The sequence below is a fragment of the Coptis chinensis genome, chromosome 5 (assembly GCF_015680905.1).
Source record: "Coptis chinensis isolate HL-2020 chromosome 5, ASM1568090v1, whole genome shotgun sequence".
In the NCBI taxonomy this organism is placed as follows: Eukaryota; Viridiplantae; Streptophyta; class Magnoliopsida; order Ranunculales; family Ranunculaceae; genus Coptis; species Coptis chinensis.
In genome coordinates this window covers 38,955,165-38,966,592 of record NC_141460.1, presented here as the reverse complement: position 1 = coordinate 38,966,592, position 11,428 = coordinate 38,955,165, and the positions used below count along the sequence as shown (strand labels likewise).

At 37.1% G+C, this 11,428-nt stretch overlaps 1 protein-coding gene across 1 annotated transcript; it reads left to right on the top strand.

The window, feature by feature from the left end:
* The first annotated feature begins 4,589 nt into the window (after positions 1-4,589).
* LOC147497476 (uncharacterized) lies at positions 4,590-5,012 on the top strand. Its single transcript, XM_086562904.1, has one exon. It carries the CDS (start codon positions 4,590-4,592, stop codon positions 5,010-5,012), a length of 423 nt encoding a protein of 140 aa, XP_086419030.1.
* Positions 5,013-11,428: the final 6,416 nt, after the last annotated feature.

Here is an 11,428-nt window from a genome sequence, read left to right as displayed (position 1 = left end):
TCCTACCATTGAGCCTTTTCTTTAGCCTTTACATAAACTATAAATCTCTTACCCATTTATAAAACAAAATTAAAATTAAAAATCATCCTATCCATCTTGATAAGTCTGAGAAATAAGATGAAGTGAAGAGAATAGAAGAGAGAGACCTATGCAAAACCAAAATTAGTTATTTTCTCCAAAAAAAAAGAAAAAGAAAAGAAAGTTTCCAAAAGAAAAAAATGAGTTAGAAATCAAAAATATTATCAAAAGGAGTTAAAAGCAAATAAAGGTCTAAGTATGGAACAAAAGTTCAGAAGCAAAGTAAGAACAAATGTTTTCTCTAGTTACATGCTTTGAAGACTCTATTTTCTTAGACTTGTCATGTCGATATTCCATTCTATTTCTTTTTAAACCATCACCTTAAAAAAACCTCTAGCTGAATTAGGAATAGGTTGGTGTGATAGTAAGTGCTAATTGTGTTTGATCGACCTCGATTCTTTTGGATTGCCATTGAAATTATGAGGAAGCGTGTGCCTACTGCACATTGGAGTGACCGAACTTGAGTGGAAAAATCAGAGTGATTTGTGTCTTGACAAATTTCTTGTGAGAACCTACTTTAGGACGCTATTCCAAAAGTTTCATAAATGGACCTGCCATTGCATTTCATAGTATAGTTCATTGCATGCATGTTTATCTTTAGATAATTTGATCATTATGCATGTATTACTTTAGGTTTCATATGGATTATTCTTTATTCCCTGCTAGTGAGATGTATAGATTTTAGAGATTAAGTAAGAGAGTACAACTTTTATTTCTTAGTCATTGTAGTATAAATAAAGTTTGTGAATATCTTCTCTGGAAAACTCTCACGAGGCTATAACTTATCCACTAGGGAATTCTTAGTGGTTTAAGAACTTATTGCATATGGTCAATGCAATCGCACTTTGTGAAACGAGACTAGTTAGGATTACATTTTTGGCCACTTATCTATTTTAATTTTTCATCCTTGCTTGAGGAAAAACAAAATGCTGTTTGGGGGTGGTGTGATAAGCACCAAAAATTGTAGTTTAATAGTATTTTACTTAGGCTAATTATGTTATTAATAATGTGATGCAGGTGCCGACTAGCATAGTTGGTAAAACCTTTGTGTGATGATACCAGAGGTCTGGGACTCAAACCCCGCCAACATCAAAGAGTTACTGATCTCATTTAAAATAGGCTTAGCAAAAAAAAAAAAAAAAAAAAAGTGGGTTTATAACTATTTACTTACTTTTGTGTATTGCAGGCTTTGGAGTTGAATAAGTGTTGAAATAATATCAATTGTGCATGAAAAGAAGCTAAATTGATTGCTAGGTGAAAAACATTGATAAAGCCCAAGATTTATGAAGGAAAAGCCCTAAAAAAACCTAAGTCAAAATAGTTAAGCAAAATTCAACCCGGATGGAAAATTGCTGAAAAGTCTATAGAACGTCAAACAGGCATATCTTTGGACTCAGAGCTCTGATTGAAGCATATGTATATCAAAATGACCAGCTCAGCAATAGAGTTCTAATAGTCTAGGCCACAACGCATTAGAGGGAGTGATTATGAAACCTAATGAGGAATAAATTGTTAAAGTAGAATTATTCATTGTGTTTGTTTTAATAGGTTTAGTTTCTTATGTGTGTTTAGAGATAAAATATATATTGAATTAAACCAAGGATTATTATGATTAGAACATAAATGTTTAATTGTAATTATCCTACATTCTAGTAACAATGACTATAGAGATGTATGTTGTTGCTAGGGATGATAAAGTTTGAGGCTTTAGGTTGGAACATTGCGGGAAAACCTAAAACAGATTATTTTTCAATGAGTAATTTGAATTTGGCATAAAATAAATCATTAGGTGGATTATCATTCTCTCTAGTTTCTTTTCATTCCTTATATTTTATTTTAATTGCTTAGTTAAATTAGATTAATAATATAATCATTAGTATAATCGTAGAATATAAATCTTTCAAATAATTATTACTCTCACCATTATTTCTATTGATTTAATTAGTTGAATTCTATTTAGTCTTGATAGTTTAAGAGTTGATTTGAACCTTTACTAAATATATATTATGTGATAGTATAAAGAGATAGTAGAGTATTAATATAAACACGTGTTTATTAGATTAGGTATTAGTGTTTATGCATTAATATTTAGTTTAGTAAATTCATATTTATCAGTAATTAAGGATGCATGTTTTGACATTACTAGAGTGTCTCCAATGGTGGGATTTGGGAATATATAAAGACTTTTGTATAAGATAAACAACTAATAGTGCAGTTATGGCAAAAATGGAGAAACACAAACAAGCACGTGTTGCTAACCAACATTGTTACGTTAAACTTCTTAATAATCAAAACTTGAATCATGTTAAGCTTAATGGGAACCTTATGTGAGCGAATGGGAGTAACTTAAGCTTAAACAACCTCCTGATCCTGTGCACTTTTTCTTACTCTTTTTAGCTAATATTAGTTGGTGAGACCATCTTATCGCTTCCTTTCCCTCCTCTTTCTACCTTTTATGGTATAGAATTCAAAACAAACCACAGGAAGTAGACGAAGAAAGGTCTGTGAGAATGGAAAATCATCCAGGAACCTCAACCAATACTCGAGGTGAGGCACCTATGAGCTGGAGCTCCCTTTTCGCAAATCAAGGTAATAATGCTGTAGATGATAGTTTAGAATGGATAGAGACCGCTGAAGAAGAAGGAGTTGTTGAAGTTCCAAACTCAATAATTCAAAAGGGTTGTAATATATGGTACGATTATGTGGTGGGGTTTTTCATTAATAAAAGATTAGCTTTTCCTCTAGTGAAAAGGATTTTGGAGAAAACCTGGAAAACAACAGCATCATATGAGATCTCAACAGATGATGACCTTTTTTACTTCAAGTTCTCAAATGATGAAGACAGGAAGAGAGTGCTTGAAGGGGGACCAGTCTTTGTGGCGAGCAGAATTTTCATGATCAGACAATGGTCTGAAGAATTGGAATATTAAAGAAGCCTCATTAATACTATTCCTATATGGGTTAAATTCTCTGCAGTACCTAAGCAATTGTGGACACGTCGAGGAATTAGTATGATTGCAAGTAGAATTGGGAAACCTTTGAGCTGGGATGCAGCAACTAAGAATAGGCAAAGACTTAACTTTACGAGAGTATGCATTGAGGTAAATGTTCAATGTAAGTACCCCAAATCGTTATGATTTAAGCTGGGTGGAGATAGAATTGCTACTGTAGGAGTTGAGTACCCTTGGACACCTCCCACATGTATAGTATGCAAGAGATTTGGGCATAACACCAACAAATGCCCAAATAGAGTAAAATTTGTGTGGGTTCCCCAAAATACAACCACCCAAACAGATGTGGCAGGAACTAGTTGTATGAGAAATGTGGATGGAGCAGCAGTACTACAAGAGAAGGAAAATAATGCTGAGCTGGATGGGGAAAACAGTAATGGGGTCATAAACTTGGACTACTACCCTGAGAGTAATGTAGTGGTGAACAATCCATTCTCGGTGTTGGATGAGGAGGAAAATCAGGAAACTAAAAACAACCTTTCCGATAATGTTCTAGAAGATGATATAAGGGAGGAGCAGGATATTCGTGCAATGAGTACAAGTACAAAACTGGTTCCCTATGTAGAACCAAATTCGTGCTTCTTTGATGCTCTTGAAAATCCATTGGAACAAGTGAATTCTTTTGTCGAGGAATGTAGTTTACAAGGACATGTAACCAGTTCTAGCAGAAGAATTCAACAATGCTTCTAAGCAAGTATTCAATGATCACATTGCGAAAAAGCATACAGAACCACCTGTAGCTATAGCATCAGCCCTTCTTGGAAACCCAACGTAAAGCGACAAGCAGAAAAGGTATTAGTTTCAGGACAAAAGGGTAAGCAGAGTGAGCAACAACTCCTTCAAAGTTCAACAAGGGGTAGGGGGAGAGGGAAATCAAAAGGCCCTGGAAGGAAGTAACCTCTCTTTTACAAGGGGTTGAGGGGAAATAAATATGTTTTTATTAACAATGTCAAAATTAGGAATATGGAATGTTAGAGGCATCAATGATATAGCAAAAGCAAGGGAAATTAATAAAGATAGGGTTGAGAATAAGTTGTGTATGATGGGGTTACTGGAGACAAAAGTCAGAGCTGACAAATATAATAGTATTAGAGGCATCAATGATATAGCAAAAGCAAGGGAAATTACTGCCCCTTTTGGTCTTCTCTGAACAACTATAATAAGGACCCTGCTAGAAGGATTTGGTTTTGCTGGGATCCAGGATTCATACAAGTGACTCCCATTAAAGAATCATCCCAGATGATCCATTGTGAGGTTACAATTCTCCCTATGACTCATAGTTTTCTTTTGACTGTGGTATATGCCAGCAATTCTTCTAGGGAAAGACAGACTCTATGGTATGATTTAATCTTTCTGAGTAACAGTATTAGTACTCCATGGAGTGTGAGTGGAGATTTCAATATCATCTTATTTTCACATTAAAGAATTGGAAGTGAACTAGCGCATCCTAGAGAACTGAGAGACTTCTCTGACTGTGTAAACTCCATCGAGCTAGTGGACATGACTTTTACAGGGAGCTTCTTCACTTGGACAAATAATTCGGAGGGAACAAGAAGGAAATGCTCAAAGATCGATAGATGCTTAGTAAATGTGCATTGGGGATCATTGTCTCCTGCATCTGAAGCTGAGTTCTTGCCTCAAGGAGTGTCAGATCACACTCCCATGATAGTGACATGGTACACTCCAGTGAGGTATGCCCATCCGTTTAGATTCTGCAATGCTTGGGTTTTACATCCAACTTTTACTGATACAGTGAAAGCAACTTGGGATATTCTGATAGTGGGCAACCCTCTTTACATCTTAGCCCATAAGATGAAGAACTTAAAAGGGACTTTTAAGAGTTGGTCTAAGCAGAACTTCTCCGATATTGGTCAAAGAACAGAGACAGCAAGAATCAAACTCTTTGCAATACAAAGAGATTAGAATGCAAATCAAGGGGACTCAAATCTGTTTACGCAAGAAAAACAAGCAAGAAAGGAATATTCAAATCTGTTGAGGATGGAGTATGAGGAAATAAAGCAAAGAGCAAGTTGCCAATGGGCTTTACAAGTAGCAGACAGATGCACAGGGTTCTTTCATAACATCATAAAGGAAAGAAGAATAAAGAATAAGATATGGTCCATCAATGATAGGAATGGAGATAAAATCACTGGTGCAAAAGTGGTGGAGTTCATCGTTACTCATTACAAAAAGCAGCTGGGACAGAGGGCTGATGTAAACATAGACATCTTTGAGGAGGTGCAAGTCAGAGAAACACTAGAAACAAATAATGCAACTCTTTCGGATGCTGATGTCACCGTAGAAGAAATCAAAGAATCCTTGTTCACCATGGACAACTTGAAAGCCCCGGGACCAGATGGGTTTAACCCATTCTTCTATAAGTCATGCTGGTCGATAGTTGGGGAAGATTTTGTAAAGGCGATAAGTCATGTGTTCTCCACAAACACTTTACCACCCGGATTCAACTCCACCTTTATTTGTTTGATCCCCAAAATCCAAAATCCGTCAAAGATTTTAGACTTCCGCCCTATAGCTTTGTGTAACACCACTTACAAGTGTGTTGCTAAGATCATCTCGGATAGACTACAGCCTATCATGCCATCTTTAGTGGACATAAACCAATCTGCTTTCATTAAAGGAAGTTCTATTCAAGATAATCTCCTCTTGTCACATGACCTTTTTAGGTGCTACAATAGGAAATGTATTTCTCCTAGGTGTACCTTAAAGGTGGATATAAGTAAAGCTTATGATACCGTCAGTTGGATGGCATTGGAAGCTATGCTGAGCAAACTGAATTTTCCTCCGAAGATACACAGATGGATTAAGCTATGTTACTCAACTACTCTCTTCTCTATTTTGATAAATGGAAAGCCTGAGAGTTACTTTCATGCTCAAAGGGGCCTTAGGCAAGGGGACCCCCTATCACCATACTTGTTTGTCCTGGTCATGGAAGCCTTGAGTTGTCTATTCAGAAAGGAATTGAATAACAACACCATCAAAGCTTATCCAAAGTGCAAGAAATCTGAAGTTATCAATCTATGTTTTGTTGATGACCTTATGCTCTTCTTCAGAGGTGAAATTTAATCAGCCATAGAGATCATGAAGGTCTTAGACAAGTTCACTGAAGGTACTGGGCTGAAGATCAATACTCAAAAGTCTACCCTCATTACAAGAGGACTGAGTGAAGATGAAAGTACTCTTATAGTAGATACATTAGAAGTTCAACTAGCTACACTTCCTATAATCTATTTGGGACTGCCACTTACGTCCACAAGACTTGGGATTAGAGATTGCCAACCTCTAATAGAAAAAATCACTACAAGGATTCAGAATTGGAAAAATAGATGCTTGTCACATGCAGGAAGGCTACAGCTCATCCATTCAGTCTTATCTTCTTTTCATGTATACTGGGCTAGAACTTTTGTGCTTCCACTCACTGTGTTGGAACAAGTTACAAAAATATGTAACAAATTCCTTTGGAATGGTTCAGACATGGGAAATAAAATGCATCATGCTAGTAAGGGACGCACTGCACTTCTCAAGCAAGAGGCAGGACTGGGAATCTTGAATCTAAAGCTATGGAACCAAGCATCATATTGTGGCCTAGTGTACAAGATTGTTTCAAGAGAAAACAGCCTGTGGGTAAAGTGGGTTTGGAATCATCACATCAAGGACAAGTATATCTGGGTTATGACTACTCCAAAAGACTGCTCGTGGGTGTGGAGAAATTTACTGGACGAAAGGAAAACAGCAAGGAGGTTTATCCGATACATTATTGCTACAGGAGCTGACACCTTTTTATGGTATGATCTGTGGTGTGGTGAGACGCCTCTAATAGAAGACAGATTTGCGAATGCTACTCTCTAGCAACCTCTCACCGCAAAGGTTAGTGCCTTGATGGCGAATGGAACCACACGGTGCGTGATCTACCTACATCTCCAATGGAAAGTGCTATCCTTCAAACTGAGATCAACTCTTACTTACAAAAAGATGATGTGGTCTGGACACCTGATCCCTCTGGCGTATTTACTTCCAAGACAGCTTATGATGTCCTCAGTGTTCCACGAGAAAGGGTTAGATGGTATAGCCTGGTTTGGGGGAAGTACGTGTTACCCAAACACTCTTTCACAACTTGGCAATTATTGTCCAACAATCTACCAACGCAAGATAGGTTAGTTCAGAAGAAGGTGCTTCAACACTCATCCTGCTGCCTCTGCAGCAGCTCTAGAGAATATTCATTACATTTGTTCTTTAAATGCTCATATAGTCAAGTAATCTGAAAAAATGTAAAACAGGTTTTGGGACTACACACAAGCTCATCGGATTTGAATAGTGAATGGTTGGAACTCATGAGGATGTGTAGAAACAAATCGTTGACAGCAGAGATCATCAAAGTTTTCCTTTGTGCATCAGTGAGTTATATATGGCAGGAAAGGAACAATCGAAGATTTAAAAACACCACACAGCCTTGGGAAAATGTGAAGAACATATTGATCAATGAAGTAAAAGTATTTCTACAGGGGCAAATCAGTGAAGTACATGTAGAGATTCAAGATAGAGTCTTGGTGGACAAACTTGGTTTGGAAGTCAAATACAAGAGGAAGAAGAGAATTCAGTGCATTTGGGCAAAACCTGAAAGAGGAGTTTTTAAATTGAATACTGATGGAGAAGTTTTAGAGATAAGATGGGGAACTGGAGGAGTGGTTCGAGATGCATATGGAGAAGTGATTTTTGGATTCTCAGGATCTGGAGGTTTGAAATCAGTTCTTTTCCAAGAAATGACGACGATCTTACAAGGTTTAGAAGGCTGCCAAGATGCACAGATTAACAGGGTCATAGTAGCTTCAGACTCTCTGAGTGCTATACGGATTTTACAAGGAAAAGAGAGAGCACCTTGGTACTGTAGGAACGTGTCAAATTCTATCCTTCACCTATCTACTAGTTTTACTAGTGTTGACTTCTTTCATGTATTTTGGGAAACAAATAGGGTAGCAGACCATCTAGCAGGTTTGGAATCTTTTTAATGGATGTTATTATTTTGTACCTCCTTTGAGTTCAGTACTATCATGTTATGTTGAGGAGGACAAAATAGGAAAATTTTATTTTCGATCTTAATACAGGTTAGGGTCAGCCAAAAGCCAAAAAAAAAAAAAAAAAAAAAAAAAAAAAAAAACATTGTTATGTTATATTTGCTTTTGATACATTTGGTTTTTTAGAGTCATAAGTAGTTGAGCTACTTAGGAGGGTGCATAAAGTAATGGACAACAATGTGATGACCGTTGGTTCCAATGAATATGTGTTTAGAAGGACTCGGTTTGCTATTCAGAAAGGCCTTGCAGCTCAAATTGTTGCGTGCTTAACCTCCAAATCTTTTGTATTATTTATTTTGGAAATGTAGTTAAATATATTCTTTTGTTGAAAAAAAAAGCTTAGGCTTGGGTACTTAGACGATGGGACTCTGATTGGGCCATTTGAGTGTGAGAGATGAGTCGTATAACAAACGCTCGCGCATTACAAATCAACTGGTAATTAAAATTTTAATCTTTGACATTCTTTTATATAACGTATATATAGTTAAATATGTATTAGTTAAATTTTAATTTTCGTCAAGTAGGCCCTTGAAAGCAAATCATTATAATATTATTGGCTTCGCCACCATTTTTAACCCAGTTTGTGGGTTTAATTAAAAAATTGTAACCGATACCTAAATGGCTCGAACGGTTGGCTTGATAATCAACACACCAAGGACTTGATCAAGTGCCAACCACGTCATTTTCTCCCCAAGTAGCGTGTATGCACGACCTGGGAGGTAAAATTCTAACCGTCCTCGAATCTAAAGTAACAGGATATCTTGTATGTACCTAGCATAATACTCAATTATGTGAATTTCATTATTTGTCCTGTCTTTACATTTCGCGATTAAGGCTTAACCCAAGGCATTAAAAACAACAACTGGGATTATGCCCCACTTTAGTAATCGGACGTTGTTTGCTCGAATGCTACACCGCCTAAACTAAATAAATTCAATCAACTAGAGCCTAATCTTAGTCTTACTCCTTAAAAAGGACAAAACACATTAGCCACCTGACAAAGAAGTGATTTGATACCTCTCCCGGTGGAACTTTTGCCCCCTCTTGCTCCCGTCCCTCCAATTTTGCGAGTGAGACTTCCAAGTAATGATCCCACATTGCAAGGTATCTGATCAGTCCCCAAATATGCATTTAATTATCTTTACAATATTTCAAATATGCCCTTCTTATGCTTAATGAACAGACAACTTATAGTAATGATCCCACATTGCAAGGTATATTCCTAATCCGTGCATTTTAGCACAAAAAGGAGTGCTATCGACGCTGCTTGGGAAGATTCCAGCTTAGGAGAAAAAGTTCAAAAAAGTCAAGGTCAAAGTCAACGGTCAACTGTTAGGGACTCAAAACCAAAAGACGGAAGATCATGTCCTTAACCCAAAAGACCAAAGATTATGTCCTTAACCCAAAAGACCAAAAAGATTATGTCATCAACTCAAAAGTGGGCATCATTAGCAAGCTTGTTCAAGAAGATACCTAAACCCTAATGAGGTGTCTTATTTATAAAGGATGAGGGAAAAGTTATAATATGTAAATGGTGTAGTATATAAGCCAAAGTGAGAGGAGAGAGAACTTACCATAGAATTAATCTTTGGTCATTAGGAGTAGATTAATATGTTTTAAATTAATAGTTTAATTGTTATTTACATTGTTTTCCATTTACATGTTCTTCAAGCTTTAGTTAATGAATCAATTTCTTAATTGTCTTCATACAAGTTTTCAATCTTGTTTTCCTTTACCCTTATCTTTTTACTTCTTTCTAATTTGCATTCAAAAACCAACACAAGTTCACTCATTTGACAAGTTCAAATGAGTGTTACTTGGTGACTAAGCAATCCAAACAACTTCTTCAATACATGTTCCACCATAGATTTAAGATGAACAACACAACCCTTACTAAATACACTTTCTCTACAAAGTCAGTATCCTTGTTTAAGATTTCTTTGTATTGTACGTGTAGAACCTACCCAGTATAGCCTAATTGTTCATCTTGAACAAGGCCTTGTCAAATCTGCGGACCTTTAAAAGATTTCTTTGCAAATTCAATACAATTCCAAAAATGAATTTATGCCATCATCCTTGTTTAAGCATCCATGGCTTATCAATATGCATCACATCCCTCATGGAATTACTATGCAATCCCAGAACCATGTTCTTGTTGTGGTAATCCTTACCATTGGGCTTCTCATTATCCATTATATACCGAGTTCAAGTCTACTATGGGATATTCTTACAATTCTGAGCCTCAACTATCATCCTTTCTGAGTACCCTGTTTCGACCCCCACTTACGTGGCAAACGTCCATTAGTAGGAGTCTCCACTTTATTCGTTTAATCGACAGGGCTAAAGCCCAATTCGCAATATCATGGATCAAAGTACAGGCCCATTAACTCATGTGTCTAAGGCTGAACCTTAGCCACATGGCTTGCCACTAATGTACATTGATTTATGTCCAGATTCATTTCTTATCAAAGAGATAATTATCAGTTGAAAGTTATAGTCTATCACAATTGCTCAAGCTACAAGATTACTTGAGCTGCAAGGACTCTCTACTCTACCTATATAAATACAAAACTATTTTTCATACAGAACTACGTTCTTGAGACTTGATCCCACTGATAATTTGGGTACGTAGGCAACCGCAAGGTACAGTCTCATCATTCCCCCGATCACCATCATTTTTCTAATTACTTTTCTACGTTCTTCGTCTTTTTCATCAACACTTGGTGTTTTGATCATATTTGGTCGAAACATAATTGGCGCCGTCTGCGGTTCTTATACTACACCCTCGATCACGTTCTGCGAAAGTTATGACGCATACTCGAAGAGCTCAAGGTCCCGATGTGATTACTGACGATCATCACGAACATGATGGTCAAGGACAACTTGGCACTGACAGATAATACCTTCTAATACTGTCGTTCCACCAATGCGCCAAATTATTCAGCGTGAGGTTATTGCCTCTGACGATTCTCCAGTATCTGATGCGGATAATGTAAGTCATATGTCTCGAGAAGCACTTCTTCAAAAGTTAAAGACTGTCCGCAAACAGAATAATTACTACAGGCGTCATCTTAAACGACGCGCTCCACTCGCAGATGATGTTGTATCTGTCACACCACAACGTCACACACGCCAACGACATAATAGTGTGTGGGATCGTTTAAGTGGTGAGGATGAGATTCGCGATATTCGCAACAGCCATCAACGAGTTAAGAGTAATGGGCGACGAATTCCCCGACCTCCGCCGAG

What these genes read in the sequence shown, in the direction of transcription:
- LOC147497476 (XM_086562904.1), top strand. Translation starts at nt 4,590, where the DNA reads ATGACTTTTACAGGGAGCTTCTTCACTTGGACAAATAATTCGGAGGGA.